Raw genomic sequence first — 26,719 nt, forward strand, 5'->3', positions numbered from 1 at the left:
TCTCTTTGCTATCCTCGCTCTGTCTAGAATATCGGGCCTCACTTTGCTGAATCTATTTCATTTCTACGTTTTGTCTTTTCATCTTGCTAACAGTCATTATATGTGGGGGGCTGCCTATTCCTTTAGGGTATTTCTCTGAGGCAAGTCAGGCTTGTATTTCTATCTTCAGGCTAGTCAGCTCCTCAGGCAGTGCCGAGTTGCATAGGTAGTGTTAGGCGCAATCCACTGCTGCTTTTAGTTGTGTGAGGATAGGTTCAGGTATTGCAGTCTGCAGAGATTCTACGTCTCAGAGCTTGTTCTATTGTTTTTGGGTTATTGCCATATCACTGTATGTGCGCTGATTACTGCACACTGTGTTGCCTGATAGCACAGCATAACAGATGTCATTACTAAACAGGTACTGGAGGGTTTAACAGTGAAATATTCTAAGGTGCCAACTTTCTACCTACTTCCTAAAATCCACAAGAATGCCCTCGACCCTCCAGGGCGTCCTATTGTGTCAGGCATTGGGGGACTTTGTAACCCCATATGCCAATTCATTGACTTTTACCTTAAACCCCTGGTAGAGGCATTGCCATCATATGTGCGTGACACAACGGACGCTCTGGCTAGGGTCGATGGCATTTTTGTGGATCACGATACCCTGATGGTGACCGCCGACGTGGAGAGCCTGTACACCTGCATTGATCACCAACATGGCATCGATGCGGTCCGCCTCTTTCTGGGGGCCTCCGACCGGGACGGCCCGCTCTGTGAGTTTATCCTCGAGCTGCTGCACTATGTCCTTACTCATAATTTTTTTGTTTATAAAGATCAGTTTTATCTACAGATGCGCGGCACAGCCATGGGTACGGCCTGTGCGCCCTCGTACGCAAATCTCTTCCTGGGATCCTGGGAGAGATTCATTTTTGGCGACGAGGGCCCGCAGGCCGCCTCCCATGTGCTGTGCTGGCACAGATATATTGATGATATTTTCTTTCTTTGGGATGGGACGGTGCGGCAGCTCGGGGAATTCATGGAGACGCTGAATCGGAATTCTCTTAACATCCGTTTGCCTTATAATTATGACATCAAGAAGGTCAACTTTTTGGATGTCAGTTTCGAAGTAGATACAAATGGATCCATTCAAACGGACGTATATCGTAAACCCACATCTGTTAATTCCTTGATTCACGCGTCCTCAGCTCACATTGCTTCTACCATTAGGGCCGTCCCGGTCGGACAGTTCCTCCGGATGAGGCGGATCTGTTCGTCGGATGCAAAATTTGAGGTGCAGGCCTCTGACCTGAAATCCAGATTTGCAGCACGTGGCTACTCTAACCGATGCATCAAATATGAATATCGTAGGGCGCGGGCTACTCCACGCGGCGATCTACTTCGGGGTACCAGAGCTCAACCAGACATCACAAGTAACGGACCAATTAGGTTCATATCAACCTTTAATCATGAGTGGGAGGATATGCGGCAGATCCTGGCCAAACATTGGTCCATTCTGAGTACCGAGCCCTCCCTGGGAGCTGGATTGGCTGATTATCCCCTTATGATCGCAAGAAGGTCCAAAAATCTTAAGGACATTCTTGTCAGGAGTCACTATGTCCCCACCGTGAGGCACCCATTTGGCTCCAGGGCTCCTGTGCCGGGATCTATACCATGCGGTTGCTGTCTTGCCTGCGCAAATGTCCTGCGCTGCTCTACCTTCTGTAGCTCCGATGGGAGCAAAACCTTTGATATAAGACATCGGATCTCCTGCAGTAGCGTGAATGTGATCTATTACGCTACATGCGGCTGCTCCAAAATTTACGTTGGGCTCACGTCCAGGGAGCTCATGATAAGGATACGGGAGCACGTGCGGGACATTTGCGCGGCCAAGACGGCGACCGATGTGACCCTCCTCAAAACTATCCCCCGTCACTTTAGACAACATCATAATAGTGATCCGTCTTCATTTAAGGTGAGGGGGATAGATGCTATTCATCTTGGTATAAGAGGGGGTAACTACAAAAAAGTCCTGGCACAGGTTGAAGCGAAGTGGATTACAATTCTTGATACCCTGACCCCTAGGGGTTTGAATGAATCATTGTCCTTTTCCTCCTTTCTGGGGTCCTGAATTTATACATATATACTTTTTATATATTTTGTATATTCTTTGCTGTGATCCCTTTATTGGGTACCCACATCTTTTAGGGTGTTTTTTTGTTTTTGTTTTTATATTTTTTAATCTGTCACTAATTATTTATTTCCATTATTATACCTATTTTTCTGCAGTGGGACCAATAAGTCTGTGGGCCTTCACCTCAATTCAATACATATGGGCACTATGTCTTCATATACACATCACTGAAGTTACCAGTCTGAAGTACCTCATAGAGGACATTTATGGAATGCTGTGGAGAGATACAAACCGCACCGCATTGAAAATGGACAGCCGCATTATACTTAAATCATGTTGTGTCTCTTTTTGCCTTTCTGTTGTATTATGTAATTGTTATATTCATTGGGACTTCTATGTTCCTCCTTGATTGGAGGAACAAGTGGCGCAATATAACTAGTGTCACGGGTAATTTCTAGTTCACATAGTGCTCCTTGCTTCATACTTTGGTGATTCAGTGGTTGTGCGCAGGCGCGCCGCGGCCGGGGATCTCTGGTATGCACGGGCGCGTCACTCTGCCCGGCTCGCACGCCTGGGGATTCCCTTTGTTCCCCGCGCGTGCGTAGTAGTGCGCGACGCTCCGGTGCACTGCCAGGACCTGGTATTCGCGGTGCGCATGCGCCGCCTTCTAACCACTTGGATTGGCCCACAAGTTGCATGTGACTCACCCTTTGACCTTTAAAAGGTCCTACAAGCAGATCTTGTGGTACTCCCTTGAGAAAGCGTTCTATAGGGACGCGAAACGCGCGTCGGGGGGCTTTTTATACACCCTGCATCCGACCCTCCTACCCCTACACCTGGTAAGTGTATGTCTACCCCTTACAATATAATTACCACCCTATTGGGGGCTATACTTAAGATGAGGTACTCATAGGTAGACGTGCTTATCTGCGTCTTTTGCACATTGCACCTTATTGACAGCCGATTTTGGCGCTTAGGTACTAGGGTTTTAGGGTGGGTCTTGTCCACCTTGGTGTACTGTCTTTGTGCTCATAATTTTTCTGTCTTAATGTTTGTCTAATATTTGTGTGTATTTATAAATAAACTTTTGATTTTTTTATTATATGCATATACCTAGCAGAACTCTTTTTTCTCCTGATACTATAAATACAATATAATGGCCTGTGGTATAACCATATACAATGTGCTTAGTATACAAAAACAATTAGTTATATTGTATATACATGGTTCACAGATAAAAACAACACAACAATATGAGCAAATAAGTGTGGACCTGCTACCTCTCCCTGAGGAAGCCACAACTTTTGTGGCGATACACGTTTTTTTTTTTTCCCACATCTCCTTCCCTCCTCTCTTTTCCATTGGTATACACATGGCCTTAACCTGATCTCAACATTTGGATCCCACATGGTGTATGTATTTGATTCTTTTTCTGACATGCAGGACCTTATCATACTTTGTGGTCCCTTCATTTAGCATGGCTGCATTGGGTAAAGGCCGTTTAGGCATTGATCTTTATTTGCCTGTGGGGTCCATTGTTTTCTATTGATACCTGTAGGGCTATATTTTACTGTGATATTAGCAGGTCTACACTTATTTGCTCATATTGTTGTGTTGTTTATATTTGTAACCATGTATATGTAACTAATTGTTTTTGTATACTAAGCACATTGTATATGGTTATACCACAGGCCATCATATTGTATTGTATCACCATGCTGGAGTAGTTGGGGATGTGGGTTGTCACTCTTTTCCTACATTATCATATTAGGATATGACTTGTGTACAAGATTTGTGCTGTTGTTGCACTTTTAATGTTTTTATCCATTTTTCTGTGTGATGTATCTTTTTGTGTGTTGCATTATTTTTTGTAAAAGCTTACTAATAAAAGATTTTGTATTTTTTACATATGGTTGTGGTGCTCCCTTCCGTGTGGACTTGATCTTTCTCTATGGGTTTAGTTGCTATGTTTCCAAGTTCACGGTGAGCCCCAAGAGTTATATATGCAGCGGTGCCCTCAGCCCTCACGAATTTATACCATCTACAATGCTCTTACAGAGGGCAGGAGGTTGCTGGGCAAAATCTTGCAACACATGACCCCATCCATCCTCCCTTCAATACGGTGCAGTCGTTTTGTCCCCTTTGCAGAAAAGCACCCCAAAGTATGTTTCCCCTCCATACTTCACGGTTGGGACAGTGTTCTTGGGGCTCTATTCATTCTTCTTCCTCCAAACACGGCGACTGGAGTTGATATCAAAAAGATCTATTTTATTCTCTCATCTGACCACATGACCTTTTCCCATCCCAACCCTGAATCATCCAGATGGTCACTGACAAACTTAAAACTAGCCTGGACATGTACTGGCGTGAGCAATGGCACCTTGAATGTCCTGCAGGATTTTAATCCATGACAGCGTGGTGTGTTGCTAACGTTTGAATGTTTGAAACCGTAGTCCCAGCTCTCTTCAGGTCATTGACCAGGTCCTCTAGTGTAGTTCTGGGCTGATTCCTGACCTTTCTGAGAATCATCCTTACCCCATGAGGCGAGACTTTGCATGGAGCCCCAGACTGAGGAGGATTGACAGTCATCTTGTGTTCGTTCCATTTTCTAATAATTGTGCCAACAGTTGTTACCTTCTCACGAAGCTGCTTGCCTATTGTCCTGTAGCCCATCCCAGCCTTGCGCAGGTCTACAATTTTTGTCCCTGGTGTCCTTACACAGCTCTTTAGTCTTGCTCATGGTGGAAAGGTCTTTTATACAGGTAAAAAGTTCAAACAGTTGCAACTTGCAATCAATATAGGTAATGAGCGTAGAGTAGGAGGGCTTCTGAAAAAAAAACTAACAGGTCTGTGAGAGCCGGAATTTTTGCTGGTTTGTAGGTGATCAAATACTTATTTCATTCAATAAAATGCAATTTAATTATTTAAAAATTATGCAATTTGCTTTTCTGTTTTTTTTTAGGTGAGAAAAAACTTGCAAAATCTGCAGTGTATCAAATACTTATTTACCCCACTGTATCTGCGGACCTTGGGCTGAATGATGTGGTAATAAATGGTTGCACATCCAATTGGAAAAGTCTTTCAAAGTGGGGTACCGCAAGCCTCTGTCCTGTCCCCTGTGTTGTTCAACATTTTTATAGATGATCTAGATAAGGGAACTGAAAGTAAAGTAATCAAATTTGCAGATGAAGCAAAGCTAGGAGGGATAGCTACCATTAGCGAAGACAGAGAAAGGATTTAGAAGGATCGAAATAGGCTTGAACAATGGGCAACGACTAATAGAATGGTATTTAACAGGGAGAAATGCAAGATTCTACATCTGGACAAAAAAGCCAAAATTACATCTATCGAATGGGAGGAATAGAACTAAGCAACAGCATGTGTGAAAAAGACTTGGGTAAACTGATAGATCACAGACTGCACATGAGTCAACAGTGTGATGCAGCAGCAAAAAGGGCAAACACAGTTCTAGGATGCATTAAAAGAAGCATAGAGTCTAGATCACATGAAGTAATTATCCCCCTCTACTCCTCCTTGGTTAGTTCTGGGCACCTCATTTTAAAACAGACATTGAAAAACTAGAGCAAGTTCAATGTCAGAGAAGAGCTCTAGGATGGTGAGTGAACTGCAAAGTATGCCTTACGAGGAACAGTTAAATGACCTGGGAATGTTTAGATTGCAAAAAAGAAGGCTAAGAGGAGACTTAATAGCTGTCTACAAATATCTGAAGGGATGTCACAGGGTAGAGGGTTCATCCTTATTCTCATTTGCACATGGAAATGTGAGAAGCAATGGAATGAAACTGAAAGGGAAAAGATACAGATTAGATATAAGAAAACACTTTTCAACAGTGAGGGTTATCAATGAGTGGTACAGGCTGCCATGAGAGGTGGTGAGTTCTCTTTCAATGGAAGTCTTTAAACAAATGTTTGAAATGGTGTAGTGAGTCCTGCATTGAGCAGGGGGTTTGACTCGATGACCCTTGAGGTCCCTTCCAACTCTAATATTTTATAATTCTATGAACAAATACAAGATTTGCATGTAGTTTCTATGTTCCTCCCATGTTGGGGTGCATTTCCTTTATGTGCCTTGTATTTTTTCCTTACTATAAAAACTATTGGCCCTAATGTGCTTATTTATGTCTCACATAGGTATATTAGATTAGGAATATATTTACATCCAGGACAAGCACTGTTGTGAATAGTGACAAATGTTTTCCAATTGAGTGACAAATGTTAGTGCTATATAAGCAACATTAAAAAAAGTCTCGTTAATGTCTGTAAATAAGTAACACATTACCTTAAGACCTGGATTCTTTCTCATGCGCAGACGCCCCATCCACATATCTGTCAGTAACATCTGGCTGCATGTGTGTGCTATAAAGTCCCGATGTTTGGCAGCCACAGCTAGCTTCAGGCAAGTAGAATTACTCCAATTCTTAAGTTCATAAGTCAATAATTTCATGGCAACCTGCTCATCATGTTTATAGGACTGGTCCAAAAGCTCCACAGCCAGCTGACCAAAATCCCTAATGAGAAACAAAGTATAATATGTCTAAGAGTGTCACCATCACAAGCCAAACTTAGGATATATCTGTCTAAAAACATACTTAGAGTATTTTGCACACGTTTTTAAGTTTTGTCTTGTACCTGCTTTGTAACTTTTTAGCACAAAAAGACACATTTTATGGAAATGGAGCAAAACTTGGGACAAAATACATGATATGCATATGGTTGGGGGGAGGGACAAAAAACAGAAACCCCAAACTCTACTCACAATGGTGAACATAGGAAATAAAAAGCAAGCACACCCAAAATAAACTTTAAAAAAGGTGCAAAATAAGGCCTTATTCACACATCTGTGTCCGTGATATATGTTGTAACTCTTTTTTTAACGGATACAACATGCACCCATTATAATCCATGGTGCTATTCACATGTCCATTTATTTGTTATCACGAATGAAAAGTGCCGATACAAGTCTATGCGTCCGTAACAAACACGTTCAGAACACGGATGACATCAGTCCGTGTGCTGTCTGTGTTTAACATTGCAAAAGATAGGAGAAGTTTTATAATTTATTTATTTATCCATCCATGAAAAATACAGATGACGCAATGGTGGGAAAAATGGACACACGGACCGCATGCTGATGACACACTGATCCAAACACCTGATCATGACATTGGTACCATTTTTTCCGTATGTGTGAATGAGGCCTAAAATAATAATCAGGTGCAAATGAAAAAATACCCCAAACTAGAGAAAAACGAGTGCAATGCAATACAAATCTTAAAACTATAAAAAAAAACCATAAAGATACAAGAAACTGACTTTGAATTGTTGTCCAGGTCTTGGGAAATGTCATCTACGAGTTCACTTTCAGAGGACTCATGAGCCATTGATTTGTATAGTTTGCACGCTACCAATGCTTTTGCCATGGTTTCTTCTCCACGCTGCCACAGAAAGAGAGCCATCTTTTGCCTTTTCAAAAGTACAGCCCAGACCATAAGTTCATGGAAGGGGTATTGGAATCGACTAACTTCTGGATCGTCCACATCAATGTCTATTTCTTCCTCCTTTTTTTTCTTCTTTTTCTTCCCTTTAGTTGGAGGTTCGTCATCCTAAAGTTATTAATGTATAGTTAAATACTGGGAAAACTACAACATTGCATTAAAAGGTTCCTAGAAAATTAATATTGGAATAGTTCTGAGTAGTTGTCAATGCGAAAGCTATAATTTTCTGTCCATATATGCTGTTGACCAGATCAACTTAGGTTCATTTGCTTTTCGTAACAAAAGAAAAATATGGGGTATATTCCAGTCTTTATGGAGGCAATTATACCAGAAAACTGATAGAAGTGATATAATATATTCGTCATATGTATTACATTTTATACAGGTAACAAGTTCAAACAGGTGCAATTAATACAGGTAATGAGAGCAGTGTAGGAGGGTTTTTTATAGGAAAACTAACAGGTCTGTGAAAGACAGAATTCTTGCTGGTTAGTAGGTGATCAAATGCTTATTTCATGCAATAAAATGCAATTTAAGTATGTAAAATTTTATCATACAATGTGATTTTCTGGATTTTTTTTTAAAGATTCTGTCTCTTACAGCTGAAGTGTACCTATAATAATAATAATTACAGACCTCTCCATTCTTCGTAGGTGGGGAAACTTACAAAATCAGCAGTGTATCAAATACTTACTGTATTTTCCCCACTATGTATATATATGGTCAGGGCCAAAAGTTTTGGCACCCTTGAAATAGTTTCTTCCAGAAAATACATGTTTATTTCCTTTGTGTATACTGGAACAGCACAAACAAAATGAGAAAAGGACAAATTGGACATAATTCACACAAAACCCTAAAATGGGGCAGGCCCCCTTAACTTAATATTTGCTTGCACTCCCTTTGGAATAAATAACTTCAATCAATCACTTCCTATAACCATTACCACGCTCTTACATTCTCAACTAGAATTTGGACCACTCGTCTTTTGCAAACTGCACCAGTTCTCTCATATTTGCAGGGTGCCTTCTCCCAGCAGCAATTTTAAGATCTCTCCACAGATGTTCAATGGGATTTAGAACCGGACTCACTGCTAGCCACTTCAGAACTATCCTGTGCTTTGTTTCTATCCATTTCTGGGTGCTTCTTGAAATATGTTTGGGGTCATTGTCCTGCTGGAATACCCATGACCTAGAAAGGAAACTCAGCTTCAGAGCCTGAAAACTACATTGCGACCCAAAAGCCTTTCGTAATCTTCACATTTCAAGATGCCTTGCACACAGTCCAGGCACCCAGTGCCAGAAGCAGCAAAACAACCCCAAAACATCTTTGACCCTCCACCATATTTGACTGCAGGTACTGTGTTCTTTTCTTTGTTGTGCTTTATCAAAAAGCTCTCTCTTGGTCTCATCTGTCCACAAGATGCTTTCCCAGAAGGATTACTACTTATGTACATTTTGGCAAACTGCAGTCTAGCTTTTTTATGTCTATGTGTTGGCAGTTGGGTCCTCCTGGGTCTCCTACCATAGATGTCATTCAAATGTTGACAGATAGTTTGTGCTGGCTCTGATACACCCTGATCCTGAAGGACAGCTTGAATTTCTTTGGACCTTGATTGGGGCTGCTTATCAACCTTCAAGACTATCCTGCGTTGCAACCTTCCATCAATTTTTCTCTGCCATCCAAGTCCAAGTAAATTAGCTACAATGCCATAGGTTGTAAACTTCTGGATCACGTTACAATGTAGACAATTATGTGGGCAACGGAAGATCAAGATGTTTGAAAATGAACTTGTAACTTTGAGATTGTTACTATTGTTCAATAATTTTGCTTTTTAATTCGTCAGAGTTTTCCTCTCCTCTTTCCATTCTCCATGCTTAGTGTGGCACACACAGACACACAATGCAAAGAATAAGTAAACTTTTCCATTTTTTATCTGTTTCATGTGTGATTTTCATATTGCCTTACCTGTTACTTGCCACAGCTGAGTTTGAACGCGCATCACATTATTGAAACAAAGTTCTTCATCATCAATTTTGGAAAGGTGCCAACAATTTTGTCTGGCCCATTTGGGAAGTTTTGTGTGAAATAATGTCCAATTTACCTTTTTTTTCCATTGTTTCAATACTCACAAGGAAATAAACATGTGTACAACAAAACATGTTTAATTGCAATAATTTTCTAGGAGAAATGCTTCATTTTTTGGAACAATTTCAAGGATGCCAACACTGTTGGCTATGACTGTATATGACTGTATATACAGTGTTTTTTAGACTTTGTTCAGAAAAAGAGTCAGCTCTTGTTTACATGCTGCACCTTTTCCTTGTTTTTCTGTGTGTTTTTGCCGACGCAACATTTTACAGTAACAGCAAAAGGAATGACTACTAGCCAAATCTCATTCACATGCTGCTTACTTTTTCCTTGCAGTTTGAACCTTCAAAGTGTTTTTTCAATCTGTAGCGTGTCAATTTTTTCAGCATCATTTTTCACGCATTTAAATAAATGAAAAAACCACAAGGAAAATGCCAAAATGCACATTTTATGTACCGTTTTTCCTGCCAACACTAATTTTTGAAGCAGAAAAACCTGACACAAAAGCTAAACGTGTGCATATACCGTAAAAATAATATATTATATATATGCACTGGAATAACTGTTTCTCTTACTCAAGACAACACATGGAACAGAGACTGTCACCTCGGTAAATGCAAAGTCTTCTTTTTACTGCTGGACATACGGATGTTCTACAGCTACTGAATCACTTGGATAGGGATAGGAAGGAGAGGCCTTTACTACAGGAACCAGTAAAGGGACAAGAGGCAGGGAGTGATCAAAAGATGTATGTTCCTAAGGAAAAAACAATGAGGCAGCTTCCAAGTCAATGTACAAAGGGTAAAGGAAAATGTGAACTTATTATTCAGGGTGAGAAATATTTGGAAAAGAACATATTTCATCATGATCAAATGCAATGTAATGATCTACATTATACATTTTTTGCATTGTAGGAACGGGCCCCTTGAACACAGTTGGACCATGAGAAAATTATTAGTCATAGTTAGAACATATCTATTTGAAGTGTTGTCAATAGTTAGCTAAAGTAATTAGCCCTCTTTAAACTTTACCTGACCTTTTACAACTATATTTCAGTTATAGGAGACAGGGAAAGCAAGTTTCCTACAATTGACCTGCTTGTAGTCCTATCTAAATCTCAGGATTAGAAAACGTATCGCAAAGGGAAAAAAAAAATCTGCAACAGGTTCCCCTCACTTTCCATGTGCCGTTTAATACCAGAATCTTCCTATGTGACAGAGGAATTTGTGGATCTCCTCTGACCATGGACGGACGTAGACAGAAGAGGGCCCCTGTGCAAGAAGAGTATGTTGGGCCTTTGTAGCCATATAATCTATCTGTGACAGAAGCTGTTTGCTGCCTAGGAGGTAGAAGTGTCCACCTTACCTCTTGGGCTCCTGTGCGGCTGCACAGGTTGCACCAATGGGTAACTGCCCATGTCTCTGAAACCAAGTCCCAAGAGTGACTGCAACCTCTTTACCCCTTATAGATAAGTGGTAGTTTATATAAAGGTTTTCATAACATTTGATATTTTCCTTTTGCTCTTAGAAACATCCTTAAAACAAATTTTGCTCATATCATTAAAGTGTATGGAAGTTCATACCTGAAAATGCTATTGAGCAGGTTTTCTAAATCACAAAGTCATAATCTTTATTTATACTGCATCCTTTGGAAACGCTCAACAACTCTTGTGAGAAATGATTTGTAGTTTTACTTATCTCTGACAGTACCAGATTTAGATCTAGACCAGGAGGAGCAGTACTGTCTTGTTCCACCCAGGAGGGGCAGATTACTTTATTTAATTACTCCACATATTAACTCACGTATGGCTTTAAAAGTTCACTTGCTACTATAAAACAAAGCAAGACATTGTCCTCATCTCTGCTGCAGGAGCTCTACCCCAAGGGTCATCTAGTGTGCTCATAAGTTAATCAGTCCATGATATATGGAAGTCTAAACTGGAAGCAGTTTCGATGCTTTGCACTGCGATACTTTTTGTTGAAATTTTGTGGCAATAATTAGTACAAGCCCATCATAAGCCTAAATAGAAGTGAGGGCATGGAGCGTGGCTTTTCCTTTCCAAATTAAAAATTACAAACAATTAAAGAAAAAACAAAACAAAAACAACCTTGCAAGACCGACAATATATGTACAGAACAGAATGCCAGAGAAACAGGCAAATACACACTTACCTCCATTCCTAAGAGTTTGAGGGCTTTTGGCTGTGGAGAACAACAGATATTTATTCTTCAGTAATTGTTGTTAAGCTCAGGTTAATGATAATACATCATGAAATATATCATCTAAAATGAGAGGCAATATTGCTAGTAGACAACACAGCAAATATATCTCTTCTAATACGTAATTCCTTTCCAGTTAATAAGTAATGTCCTGTGAAACTGCTGCTGCTACAAATGTCAATTTTGAATGACTAATCAGGAAATCCAAAGTAGCATTTAACATTACCCTTTTTGGTCCAAATAAATTATTGTAGAGGGTCCTGAAGTTCTTTCTGGTGTAGTGACACCGGTAGGCTCCGCCCATGAGGTACTCCAGTACAAGGCCAATGTCAATCAAACTGACATGATAATCTGGTGGAAGGTTACCCTGTCCAAAAAATAATATTTATCAAAAGTTAATATCACATTTAAGCTATTTTTTTTATATATGATATTTAATATATGTACTAGTCTGAAAATGAAAATTTCTTTCGCTGGTGAGGCTAGCTTTTCCAAGAAGGAGTTAAACATGCTATATAAAACCTATAACATGTCCTATGTTATATAGAGAAATAAAAATTACTACTGCCTTTGTGTCTATTATAGCTTCCTATGGTTTTGAGCTCTCCGTACAATCAAATTCTTGGCAACAAGAACTTTCACTCATATCTGCCAGAGATGGAAGAGTTTTTTTTATTGTTGGTGAGGGATGAATGAAACTATATAATACTCTTGTTCATAGGAAGTAATAAAAAAGGCAAAAAAATGATAAAAACATATTGTTTATTAAACATTTTTAAAGATTCACAATAGATTAAAATTGACTAACCCAAAGACATTTTAGTGACTTTCAATTTACTACATCTTCAATGAGTATTATAATTGGGATTGTATTAAAATGTATATAATATTTTATACATTAATACAACTCTAAAACGTTACACTAAATTTGTCCAAACCTACCAATATTGGCCAACAGTCTAATGTGTATCGGGGCCTCCTGACTCTCCCTGACAGATTATGTCGAGAGAGAAAAGGATCTGGTCTGTAGATTTTCCAAATGCTGATCCTTTTGTTCTCCCCTTGAAATTAGCCACTCCCTGTGGCAGCAGCTCTCTTCCAAAGAACACAGGAGTGCTTGGCCGAGCCGAGCTTTCCTATGGACGGGGGATTCGGGAAAGATAGATGTCGGCCTAACAATTGCTCGGCCAGCAGCTATCTAATGAGGGCCTTAGAGCCTATTTCTCATAAATACTAGCAACTAACTACTTGTGTACTTAATGATATTATAAATTAGATTAAAAAGAGATTCACCTCCATGTTAACCCATCCGAATCCCCTAGTGATTCTCTGCATGGCAATGAAGCGATGGAGATGGATGATGAAGAGCAATTGGTACATAGGCAATGAAAAAATATAAGAATTAATGCACCAAATGCAATGCATGAACAACATGATGGTAAGCAAACCCATATAACATGCAAACACATGCACACCAACTTGCTCCTATATGTTTGAAGAGGACCTATCACCAGGTCAAAAGTGGCCAGTTTTTACTCTTATTTTATTCCCATTGCTCCACTGTGTAGTGGCCCATATCTTTAGAACCGTATGGCGAATAAAAAAAAAAAAGAATGCTCAAGGTAGAGGCAGGAATAAAGTAAGATCCAAAACTGGCCATTTTTGCCTGGTGATGTCTTTAAGCATGCTCTACTAATCGAGTAATCAGGAGCCATATGCACCATCAACAAGCCGTCTTCAACCGATTGCTTTTGTTAGTTATTACAGTTGGGATGTCTCACTAACTACTTTCATGACAAGCACATATAATGTTTTATAAAAGAAATCCTCATCTAGTACAAAATAAAAATGAAACAATTTGTTTTCAGAAAAATGTTATTCTCATCACTATTTCACTTTTGGGTATATAATTTACCTTCTTTACATCTCTTACAAGGTAATGTAGAGTATTTGGAGGACCCAATCTCTGAAACAGAAAATAATATCCGTAAGGACAAATTTATATGATATTGTGAATAATAAACTTTCACATTTCTCTTTCTTTCAATAAATTGGCACTGTACAGTCATGACCAAAAGTTTTGAGAATGACACCAGTTTTGGTTTTCACAGTTTTCTACTTCAGTGTTTTTAGACCTTTTAGTCAAATGTTTGTATGGTTACTAAAGTATAATTATAAGCATTTCTTAATTATATCAATTTTAGACAAAGAATCAATAGTTACAGTTAGGGTTGAGCGACCTTGACCTTTTTAAAGTCGAGTCGGGTTTCGCGAAACCCGAATATCTCAAAAGTCGAGTCGAGTGGAATTGGTCGATTATCGCGAAAAATCGGGGATCGACCGAAACACGAAACCCAATGCAAGTCAATGGGGGAGCATAGTCGGCAGTGAGTAGAGGCCAGGAAAACATGTACAGAGCCCATTTTAATGGCAAAAACATCCATTCTTGTTACTGAAGCTTGTCAATCTTAATTTAGCTTATAATAATTGTAAGGCATTTGAAATTGGGGGTCATTTGGCTAAAGTTGTGGGGGGTAGGGCTGGTTCAAGTAATTAGTGGGCCCAGTAAATCTGGACCACGTCACGGCAGTGGAGCAGGGAGAGGTAAGTATTTCAACTTTGCAAGTGCTGTGATCCTGAGCAAGCAGGGGGGGCTGTTATGAAAGGCAATTCAGAAACACAATGGACATGGAGGTCAGAGCACATACAGTGAACTGACAATAACCCAAAATAATAGAACGAGCTCTGAGACGTGGGAACTCTGCAGACCGCAATCCCTAAGCCTATCAAACCACAACTAAAGGTAGCCGTGGAGCGCTCCTGACCAGAACCTAGGCGCCTTGTCACAGCCTGAGAAACTAGCTAATCCTGAAGATAGAAAAATAAGCCTACCTTGCCTCAGAGAAATTCCCCAAAGGAAAAGGCAGCCCCCCACATATAATGACTGTGAGTAAGATGAAAACACAAACATAGAGATGAAACAGATTTAGCAAAGTGAGGCCCGACTAGCTGAACAGAACGAGGATAGGGAAGATAACTTTGCGGTCAGCACAAAAACCTATAAAAAACCACGCAGAGGGGACAAAAAGACCCTCCGCACCGACTAACGGTACGGAGGTGGTCCCTCTGCGTCTCAGAGCTTCCAGCAGGCGAGAAAAACCAATTAAGCAAGCTGGACAGAAAAATAGCAACAAAATAACATAAGCAAAACTTAGCTTTGCAGAGCAGCAGGCCACAGGAAAGATCCAGGGAAAAAACAAGTCCCACACTGAAACATTGACAGGAAGCATAGATCAAAGCATCAGGTGGAGTTAAGTAGAGAAGAAGCTAACGAGCTCACCAGATCACCTGAGGGAGGAAACTCAGAAGCTGCAGTACCACTTTCCTCCACAAACGGAAGATCCCAGAGAGAATCAGCCGAAGTACCACTTGTGACCACAGGAGTGAACTCTGCCACAGAATTCACAACAGTACCCCCCCTTGAGGAGGGGTCACCGAACCCTCACCAGAGACCCCCAGGCCGACCAGGATGAGCCACATGAAAGGCACGAACAAGATCGGGAGCATGGACATCAGAGGCAAAAACCCAGGAATTATCCTCCTGAGCATAACCCTTCCATTTAACCAGATACTGGAGTTTCCGTCTTGAAACACGAGAATCCAAAATCTTCTCCACAATATACTCCAATTCCCCCTCCACCAAAACCGGGGCAGGAGGCTCAACAGATGGAACCATAGGTGCCACGTATCTCCGCAACAATGACCTATGGAATACGTTATGGATGGAAAAAGAATCAGGAAGGGTCAAACGAAAAGACACAGGATTAAGAACCTCAGAAATCCTATACGGACCAATAAAACGAGGCTTAAACTTAGGAGAGGAAACTTTCATAGGAATATGACGAGATGACAACCAAACCAAATCCCCAACACGAAGTCGGGGACCCACACAGCGTCTGCGATTAGCGAAACGTTGAGCCTTCTCCTGGGACAAGGTCAAATTGTCCACTACATGAGTCCAAATCTGCTGTAACCTGTCCACCACAGTATCCACACCAGGACAGTCCGAAGACTCAACCTGCCCTGAAGAGAAACGAGGGTGGAACCCAGAGTTGCAGAAAAATGGCGAAACCAAGGTAGCCGAGCTGGCCCGATTATTAAGGGCGAACTCCGCCAAAGGCAAGAAGGACACCCAATCATCCTGATCAGCAGAAACAAAGCATCTTAGATATGTTTCCAAGGTCTGATTGGTTCGTTCGGTCTGGCCATTTGTCTGAGGATGGAAAGCCGAGGAAAAAGTCAAATCAATGCCCATCCTAGCACAAAAGGCTCGCCAAAACCTCGAAACAAACTGGGAACCTCTGTCAGAAACAATGTTCTCTGGAATGCCATGCAAACGAACCACATGCTGGAAGAACAACGGCACCAAATCAGAGGAGGAAGGTAATTTAGACAAGGGTACCAAATGGACCATCTTAGAGAAGCGATCACAAACCACCCAAATGACCGACATTTTTTGAGAAACGGGGAGATCCGAAATAAAATCCATAGAGATATGTGTCCAAGGCCTCTTCGGGACCGGCAAGGGCAAAAGCAACCCACTGGCACGAGAACAGCAGGGCTTAGCCCGAGCACAAATCCCACAGGACTGCACAAAAGAACGCACATCCCGCGACAGAGATGGCCTGGACCTTAACAGGGTCCATCTCGATAGTAGAAGGGGAAAACATGACCCCCAAAAATGAAACCTTCTGAACACCAAAGAGACACTTTGATCCCTTCACAAACAAAGAATTAGCATGCAGGACCTGGAACACCATTCTGACCTGCTTCACATGAGACTCCCAATCATCCGAGAAGACCAAAATATCATCCAAGTATACAATCAGGAATTTATCCAGGTACTCTCGGAAGATGTCATGCATAAAGGACTGAAACACCGATGGAGCATTGGCAAGTCCGAATGGCATAACTAGGTACTCAAAATGGCCCTCGGGCGTATTAAATGCAGTTTTCCATTCATCGCCCCGCTTAATACGCACAAGATTATACGCACCACGAAGATCTATCTTGGTGAACCAACTAGCCCCCTTGATCCGAGCAAACAAATCAGATAACAGCGGCAAGGGGTACTGAAATTTGACCGTGATTTTATTTAGAAGGCGGTAATCTATACAAGGTCTCAGCGAACCATCCTTCTTGGCCACAAAAAAGAACCCCGCTCCCAATGGCGACGATGACGGGCGAATATGACCCTTCTCCAAGGACTCCTTCACGTAACTCCGCATAGCGGCGTGCTCAGGCATAGATAAATTAAACAGTCGACCTTTAGGAAACTTACTACCAGGAATCAAATCGATAGCACAATCACAATCCCTATGCGGAGGTAGGGCATTGGACTTGGGCTCATCAAATACATCCCGGTAATCAGACAAGAACTCTGGGACCTCAGAAGGGGTGGATGACGAAATAGACAGAAATGGGACATCACCATGTACCCCATGACAACCCCAGCTGGACACAGACATTGATTTCCAATCTAATACTGGATTATGGACTTGTAGCCATGGCAACCCCAACACGACCACATCATGCAGATTATGCAACACCAGAAAGCGAATATCCTCCTGATGTGCAGGAGCCATGCACATGGTCAGCTGGGTCCAGTACTGAGGCTTATTCTTGGCCAAAGGCGTAGCATCAATTCCTCTCAATGGAATAGGACACTGCAAGGGCTCCAAGAAAAACCCACAACGCCTAGCATACTCTAAGTCCATCAAATTCAGGGCAGCGCCTGAATCCACAAATGCCAAGACAGAATAAGATGACAAAGAGCAGATCAAAGCAACGGACAAAAGAAATTTTGACTGTACCGTACCAATGGTGGCAGACCTAGCGAACCGCTCAGTGCGCTTAGGACAATCGGAGATAGCATGAGTGGAATCACCACAGTAGAAACACAGCCCATTCTGACGTCTGTGTTCTTGCCGTTCAACTCTGGTCAAAGTCCTATCGCACTGCATAGGCTCAGGTTTATGCTCGGATAATACCGCCAAATGGTGCACAGATTTACGCTCACGCAAGCGTCGACCGATCTGAATGGCCAAAGATAGGGTTGAGCGACCTTGACCTTTTTAGAGTCGAGCCGTGTTTCGCGAAACCCGACTATCTTAGAAGTCGAGTCGAGTGGAATCGGCCGATTATCGCAAAAAGTCGGGTATCGCCCGAAACACGAAACCCAATGCAAGTCAATGGGGGAGCATAGTCGGCAGTGAGTGGAGGCCAGGAAAACACCTACACTGCCCATTTTAATGGCAAAAACATCCATTCTTGTTAAAGAAGCTTGTCAATCGTAATTTACCTTATAATAATTGGAAGGCATTTGAAATTGGGGGTCATTTGGCTAAAGTTGTGGGGGGTAGGGCTGGTTCAAGTAATTAGTGGGCCCAGTAAATCTGGACCACGTCACGGCAGTGGAGCAGGGAGAGGTAAGTATTTCAACTTTGCAAGTGCTGTGATCCTGAGCAAGCAGGGGGGCCCACTCGTTGGCATTGGCACTGGCACAGGGCCCCTCAAAGTACAGCGGTGTGTTTGCACGGCGGGGGCGCCTCCCACCGGGCAGCAACACTTTTGCGTACTATGAGAGGCCCTGTGCCAGTGACGTCGCCAACTAGTATTCCTCCCCCCACCTGATGAAGGAACTTGCACTTTCATCTGTACCTTCCTCTTTGTCCCCGTGTAAGGTGGTATGGTATGCGGGAAGAGGAACCTGACTTTCAGCAGGGTCACAATCTTGCTGTGTAGCGTGCACGGGGAATTTTGCGTTATGGGTCAATGTACCAGCAGACTCATCTATCACTGGCTGGGCAATGGGCAGGATGAGGAGGAAACACAGATATAGGCCCAAAGAATAAAGTGGGCTAAATGCAGTTCAAAATTGGTAACACAGGACTAACAAGGGGGCATTGCAGTGGAGGACAACTGGAATGAGAGGCTGACACAGAGAGTAGGCCCAAATCAGTAAGTAGTCGACATGCAGTTCAAAATTGGCAACCGTAGTAAACAGGCGGCCCAGCTTTGTTCAGTTGAGGAGAACAGCAAGGAGTGGCAGACACCGATAGTAGGCCCCAACCCAACTAGTAGGCCAAATGCAGTCTAACATTAACAACTACTTAACGAGAGCCTGAAAATGGAATTTCAGGACAGGAAACCAGGAGAACAGCAAGGAGTGGCAGACACCGATAGTAGGCCCCAAACCAACTAGTACGCCAAATGCAGTTGTTCCATTTAACCACAATTTAATGAGAGCCTGAAGATAGAAGTTCAGGAAAGGCAACCTGGAGAACACCTTGGAGTGTAACACACCATCTCTCTACACCCCATACCCAATTTGTAGGCCTAATGCAGCGTAGTTTCCAACAACTACTAAACGAGAGCCGGAAGATCGAAGCTCAGGAAAGGCAACCTGGAGAACACCTTGGAGTGGAACACACCATCTCTCTACACCCCATACCCAATTTGTAGGCCTAATGCAGTGTAGTTTCTAACAACTACTAAACGAGAGCCGGAAGATCGAAGCTCAGGAAAGGCAACCTGGAGAACACCTTGGAGTGGAACACACCATCTCTCTACACCCCATACCCAATTTGTAGGCCTAATGCAGCGTAGTTTCCAACAACTAGTAAACGAGAGCTGGAAGATCGAAGCTCAGGAAAGGCAACCTGGAGAACACCTTGGAGTGGAACACACCATCTCTCTACACCCCATACCCAATTTGTAGGCCTAATGCAGTGTAGTTTCCAACAACTACTAAACGAGAGCCGGAAGATCGAAGCTCAGGAAAGGCAACCTGGAGAACACCTTGGAGTGGAACACACCATCTCTCTACACCCCATACCCAATTTGTAGGCCTAATGCAGTGTAGTTTCCAAGAACTACTAAACGAGAGCCGGAAGATCGAAGCTCAGGAAAGGCAACCTGGAGAACACCTTGGAGTGGAACACACCATCTCTCTACACCCCATACCCAATTTGTAGGCCTAATGCAGCGTAGTTTCCAACAACTACTAAACGAGAGCCGGAAGATCGAAGCTCAGGAAAGGCAACCTGGAGAACACCTTGGAGTGGAACACACCATCTCTCTACACCCCATACCCAATTTGTAGGCCTAATGCAGTGTAGTTTCCAACAACTACTAAACGAGAGCATGAAGATCGAAGCATTGGCGAGGAAACCTGGGGAACACCTTGGAGTGGAACACACCATCTCTCTACACCCCATACCCAATTTGTAGGCCTAATGCAGTGTAGTTTCCAACAACTACTAAACAAGAGCATTAAGATCGAAGCAATGGCGAGGAAACCTGGGGCACACCTTGGGGAGGCAGACACCGTTAGTAGGCCCTACCAAAGTTGTACCCCCAATGCAGTTTTAAAATTCCTAGAGGCTGAAAACAAGACTATTGACGCTCAGCTTTTTTCAAAGGAACACAGCTGAATTGAGTGGCGCAGACAGACACAGGTAGTAGGACTTAACCCAAAAATGTGGCTCACTGCAGCTTAAAAAAGTTACGGGGGTACACAAGCAGCAGTGCTCTGGGCAGTGGAGGACAATTTCAATAGTGGACCGCAGACAGACTTTGTACGCCTACTATTAAAAAAAGGATGCTCTATGCAATTAAAAATAGGTTCCAGGGGTCCACGGGCAGCAGTGGTGTGGTCAGTGGAGGCCTAGTGGAAGGAGTGACCGCAGACAGGCATCGAAGGCCTAAAATAATAACACATGGCTGTAGGCAATTTTAAATTGGTTCCAGGGGTACACGGGCAGCAGTGGCCTGGTCAGTGTAGTAGTAGTAGAAAGAACGGACCGCAGACAGGCATCGAAGGCCTAAAATAAAAAAATTGGGCTGGCTGTAGGCAATTTTAAATTGGTTCCAGGGGTACACGGGCAGCAGTGGTGTGGTCAGTGAAGGCATATTGTAAGGAGTGACCGCAGACAGGCATCGAAGGCCTAAAATAATAACACATGGCTGTAGGCAATTTTAAATTGGTTCCAGGGGTACACGGGCAGCAGTGGTGTGGTCAGTGGAGGCCTAGTGGAAGGAGTGACCGCAGACAGGCATAGAAGGCCTAAAATAAAAAAATTGGGCAGGCTGTAGGCAATTTTAAATTGGTTCCAGGGGTACACGGGCAGCAGTGGTGTGGTCAGTGGAGGCATATTGTAAGGAGTGACCGCAGACAGGCATCGAAGGCCTAAAATAATAACACATGGCTGTAGGCAATTTTAAATTGGTTCCAGGGGTACACGGGCAGCAGTGGTGTGGTCAGTGGAGGCCTAGTGGAAGGAGTGACCGCAGACAGGCATCGAAGGCCTAAAATAAAAAAATTGGGCAGGCTGTAGGCAATTTTAAATTGGTTCCAGGGGTACACGGGCAGCAGTGGTGTGGTCAGTGGAGGCCTAGTGGAAGGAGTGACCGCAGACAGGCATCGAAGGCCTAAAATAATAACACATGGCTGTAGGCAATTTTAAATTGGTTCCAGGGGTACACGGGCAGCAGTGGTGTGGTCAGTGGAGGCCTAGTGGAAGGAGTGACCGCAGACAGGCATCGAAGGCCTAAAATAAAAAAATTGGGCAGGCTGTAGGCAATTTTAAATTGGTTCCAGGGGTACACGGGCAGCAGTGGTGTGGTCAGTGGAGGCATATTGTAAGGAGTGACCGCAGACAGGCATCGAAGGCCTAAAATAATAACACATGGCTGTAGGCAATTTTAAATTGGTTCCAGGGGTCCACGGGCAGCAGTGGTGTGGTCAGTGGAGGCCTAGTGGAAGGAGTGACCGCAGACAGGCATCGAAGGCCTAAAATAAAAAAATTGGGCAGGCTGTAGGCAATTTTAAATTGGTTCCAGGGGTACACGGGCAGCAGTGGTGTGGTCAGTGGAGGCCTAGTGGAAGGAGTGACCGCAGACAGGCATCGAAGGCCTAAAATAATAACACATGGCTGTAGGCAATTTTAAATTGGTTCCAGGGGTACACGGGCAGCAGTGGTGTGGTCAGTGGAGGCCTAGTGGAAGGAGTGACCGCAGACAGGCATCGAAGGCCTAAAATAATAACACATGGCTGTAGGCAATTTTAAATTGGTTCCAGGGGTACACGGGCAGCAGTGGTGTGGTCAGTGGAGGCCTAGTGGAAGGAGTGACCACAGACAGGCATCGAAGGCCTAACATAACAAAAATGTCAATACAATGGTATTGTCAGTGGCAGGCATTGAAGGATGTCAGCGCATAGACTAAACATTGGTGGAGCTGTGAGATAATTTTGCAAGTGGTAGAGCACTGTTTGAGCTGGGGGGGGAACTGTCTTGTGGCCGGCGGTACAGGCCCAGGGCCCTTCATATTACAACGGTGTGTCTGACGTTGGGTGCGCACCACCACCGCCAGAGACACTTTATTGTACTAGGAGGGACCCAGTGGCAGTGCCGTCGACCAAAAGCGGGCACACCCACCTCTTCAGACAAACAGCACTCTCACGGGTGCTGTCGCCAAGTGTCGATACCACGGCCCCGTGTGGGGAGTTTGGCCATTTAGTGAGGTGTAAACATGTCGTATGCTGGACAATCAGGTGCAGAAAATTACGAGATTGGAAAAGGCATTCAGAATAGTCCACAGGCAAGACCTTTTCATAGGAAAGCTAGGTGTCGGCCGGGCAAGGTGGGGCAAAAGATTTCGAAATCCAGTTGTGGTTCATTTTAATGAAGGTTAGATCATCTACATTTTGGGTAGCCAGACGAGTCCTTTTTTCTGTTAGTATTGAACCTGCAGCACTGAATACTCTTTCTGATAGGACACTAGCTGCCGGGCAAGCAAGCTCCTGCAATGCATATTCTGCCAATTCTGGCCAGGTGTCTAATTTTGATGCCCAGTAATCAAATGGGAATGACGGTTGAGGGAGAACATCGATAAGGGATGAAAAATAGTTTGTAACCATACTGGACAAATGTTGTCTCCTGTCACTTTGAATTGATGCTGCAGTACCTGTCCTGTCTGCGGTCATAGCAAAATCACTCCACAACCTGGTCAGAAAACCCCTCTGGCCAACGCCACTTCTGATTTCTGCCCCTCTAACTCCTCTGGTCTGCTGGCCCCTGCAGCTCGTGTGAGAACGATCACGGGCGCTGTGTGCAGGGAATGCCAGAAGCAAACGGTCAACAAGAGTTGATTGTTTGGTTGCTAATATTAGTTCCAAGTTGTCATGTGGCATTATATTTTGCAATTTGCCTTTATAGCGAGGATCAAGGAGGCAGGCCAACCAGTAATCGTCATCGTTCATCATTTTAGTTATGCGTGTGTCCCTTTTGAGGATACGTAAGGCATAATCCGCCATGTGGGCCAAAGTTCCAGTTCTCAAATCTGCGGTTGTGCTTGGTTGAGGGGCAGTTTCAGGCAAATCCACGTCACTTGTGTCCCTCCAAAAACCAGAACCCGGCCTTGCCGCGCCACCAATTTCCAGTGGCCCCGGAAAAGCTTCCTCATTAAAAATATAATCATCCCCATCATCCTCCTCGTCCTCCTCCTCCTCTTCGCCCGCTAACTCGTCCTGTACACTGCCCTGGCCAGACAATGGCTGACTGTCATCAAGGCTTTCCTCTTCCTCAGCTGCAGACGCCTGATCCTTTATGTGCGTCAAACTTTGCATCAGCAGACGCATTAGGGGGATGCTCATGCTTATTATGGCGTTGTCTGCACTAACCAGCTGTGTGCATTCCTCAAAACACTGAAGGACTTGACACATGTCTTGAATCTTCGACCACTGCACACCTGACAACTCCATGTCTGCCATCCTACTGCCTGCCCGTGTATGTGTATCCTCCCACAAAAACATAACAGCCCGCCTCTGTTCGCACAGTCTCTGAAGCATGTGCAGTGTTGAGTTCCACCTTGTTGCAACGTCTATGATTAGGCGATGCTGGGGAAGGTTCAAAGAACGCTGATAGGTCTGCATACGGCTGGAGTGTATGGGCGAACGGCGGATATGTGAGCAAAGTCCACGCACTTTGAGGAGCAGGTCGGATAACCCCGGATAACTTTTCAGGAAGCACTGCACCACCAGGTTTAAGGTGTGAGCCAGGCAAGGAATGTGTTTCAGTTGGGAAAGCGAGATGGCAGCCATGAAATTCCTTCTGTTATCACTCACTACCTTGCCTGCCTCAAGATCTACAGTGCCCAGCCACGACTGTGTTTCTTTCTGCAAGAACTCGGACAGAACTTCCGCGGTGTGTCTGTTGTCGCCCAAACACTTCATAGCCAATACAGCCTGCTGACGTTTGCCAGTAGCTGCCCCATAATGGGAGACCTGGTGTGCAACAGTGGCAGCTGCGGATGGTGTGGTTGTGCGACTGCGGTCTGTGGACGAGCTCTCGCTTCTGCAGGAGGACGAAGAGGAGGAGGAGGGGGTGCGAACGGCTACAGCCAACTGTTGCCTAGACCGTGGGCTAGGCAGAACTGTCCCAAACTTGCTGTCCCCTGTGGACCCTGCATCCACAACATTCATCCAGTGTGCCGTGATGGACACGTAACGTCCCTGGCCATGCCTACTGGTCCATGCATCTGTTGTCAGGTGCACCTTTGTGCTCACAGATTGCCTGAGTGCATGGACGATGCGCTCTTTAACATGCTGGTGGAGGGCTGGGATGGCTTTTCTGGAAAAAAAGTGTCGACTGGGTAGCTCATAGCGTGGTACAGCGTAGTCCATCAGGGCTTTGAAAGCTTCGCTTTCAACTAACCGGTAGGGCATCATCTCTAACGAGATTAGTCTAGCTATGTGGGCGTTCAAACCCTGTGTACGCGGATGCGAGGCTAAGTACTTCCTTTTTCTAACCATAGTCTCATGTAGGGTGAGCTGGACTGGAGAGCTGGAGATCGTGGAACTAGCGGGGGTGCCGGTGGACATGGCAGACTGAGAGATGGTGGGAGATGGTATTGTTGCCGCCGGTGCCCTAGATGCAGTGTTTCCTACTACGAAACTGGTGATTCCTGACCCTGACTGCTTTGGCCTGGCAAAGAAACCTGCACAGATACTGCAGGTGGTGCGGAAAATGGTGGCCCTACACTGCCGGAAGGGATGTTGCGTTGCTGACTAGCTTCATTGGCCGAGGGTGCTACAACCTTAAGGGACGTTTGGTAGTTAGTCCAGGCTTGCAAATGCATGGTGGTTAAATGTCTATGCATGCAACTTGTATTGAGACTTTTCAGATTCTGTCCTCTGCTTAAGGTAGTTGAATATTTTTGACAGATGACTTTGCGCTGATCAATTGGATGTTGTTTAAAAAAATGCCAGACTGCACTCTTTCTAGCATCGGATACCTTTTCAGGCATTGCAGACTGAGCTTTAACCGGATGGCCACGCTGTCCTCCAACAGGTTTTGGCTTTGCCACGTGTTTTGGGCCAGATACGGGCCCGGCAGATGGAACCTGTTGCGATGTTGATGCCTGCTGCGGCCCCTCCTCCTCCGCTTCAGAACTGCTGCCGCCTGCACCCTGTTCCCCCAATGGCTGCCAATCGGGGTCAAGAACTGGGTCATCTATTACCTCTTCTTGTAGCTCGTGTGCAACTTCGTCTGTGTCACCGTGTCGGTCGGTGGTATAGCGTTCGTGATGGGGCAACATAGTCTCATCAGGGTCTGATTCTTGATCAGCACCCTGCGAGGGCAATGTTGTGGTCTGAGTCAAAGGACCAGCATAGTAGTCTGGCTGTGGCTGTGCATCAGTGCACTCCATGTCAGATTCAACTTGTAATGGGCATGGACTGTTAACTGCTTCACTTTCTAAGCCAGGGACGGTATGTGTAAAGAGCTCCATGGAGTAACCCGTTGTGTCGCCTGCTGCATTCTTCTCTGTTGTTGTTTTTGCTGAAGAGGACAAGGAAGCGACTTGTCCCTGACCGTGAACATCCACTAACGACGCGCTGCTTTGACATTTACCAGTTTCACGAGAGGAGGCAAAAGAGCTAGAGGCTGAGTCAGCAAGATAAGCCAAAACTTGCTCTTGCTGCTCCCGCTTTAAAAGCGGTTTTCCTACTCCCAGAAAAGGGAGCGTTCGAGGCCTTGTGTAGCCAGACGACGAACCTGGCTCCACAGGTCCAGACTTAGGTGCAATATTTTTTTTCCCACGACCAGCTGATGCTCCACCACTACCACTACCCTCATTACCAGCTGACAATGAACGCCCCCGGTCACGACCTCTTCCACCAGACTTCCTCATTGTTTTAAAAACGTAAACAAACTAACGGTATTTGTTGCTGTCACACAACTTACACGGTGAGCTATAACTTCAGTATGATTTAGCTACCCCTTTACAGGTGAGTGAGACCACAACGAAAATCAGGCACAATGCTACACACTCTGTTGTTGGTGGCAACAAATGAGAGAGATGCCACACACGCAGGACTGTCACTGAAGCACAAATGTAAATATTAATCTCCCACTGATTTGTTTTTTTTTTTTTTTTCAGGGAGACTTTAGGAAAAAAAAATAGAATAAAATGATTTTTTCAGGAAGAATTTAGAAACCAAATCAAGCTAAAAAAAATAATAGGCTTTCTATGGCCCACAATTGGAGAGAGAGAGAGAGATGGCACACCCAGGAGTCAAGACTGGCACACAAGCAGAAAGGGCAATATTAATCTCCCACTGATTTGTTTTTGTTTTTTTTTTCAGGGAGACTTTAGGAAAAAAAAATAATAGAATAAAATGATTTTTTCAGGAAGAATTTAGAAACCAAATAAAATAAAATGATT

At 43.9% G+C, this 26,719-nt stretch overlaps 1 protein-coding gene across 1 annotated transcript in view; it reads right to left on the reverse strand.

Annotated features, from left to right (window-relative positions):
* The window catches only part of TRPM1 (transient receptor potential cation channel subfamily M member 1), a 308,504-nt gene that overhangs the window by 140,556 nt on the left and 141,229 nt on the right, over positions 1–26,719 (reverse strand). Inside the window, exons 6-11 of the mRNA XM_069765815.1 lie at positions 13,848–13,898; positions 13,226–13,261; positions 12,159–12,299; positions 11,885–11,914; positions 7,444–7,733; positions 6,410–6,638 (exon numbers count right to left, since the gene is read on the reverse strand). Of these exons, the coding sequence (XP_069621916.1) occupies positions 6,410–6,638; positions 7,444–7,733; positions 11,885–11,914; positions 12,159–12,299; positions 13,226–13,261; positions 13,848–13,898 (777 nt within the window). The remainder of the gene's footprint in view (positions 1–6,409; positions 6,639–7,443; positions 7,734–11,884; positions 11,915–12,158; positions 12,300–13,225; positions 13,262–13,847; positions 13,899–26,719) is intronic.

The sequence above is a fragment of the Ranitomeya imitator genome, chromosome 4 (assembly GCF_032444005.1).
Source record: "Ranitomeya imitator isolate aRanImi1 chromosome 4, aRanImi1.pri, whole genome shotgun sequence".
NCBI classification, from domain to species: Eukaryota; Metazoa; Chordata; class Amphibia; order Anura; family Dendrobatidae; genus Ranitomeya; species Ranitomeya imitator.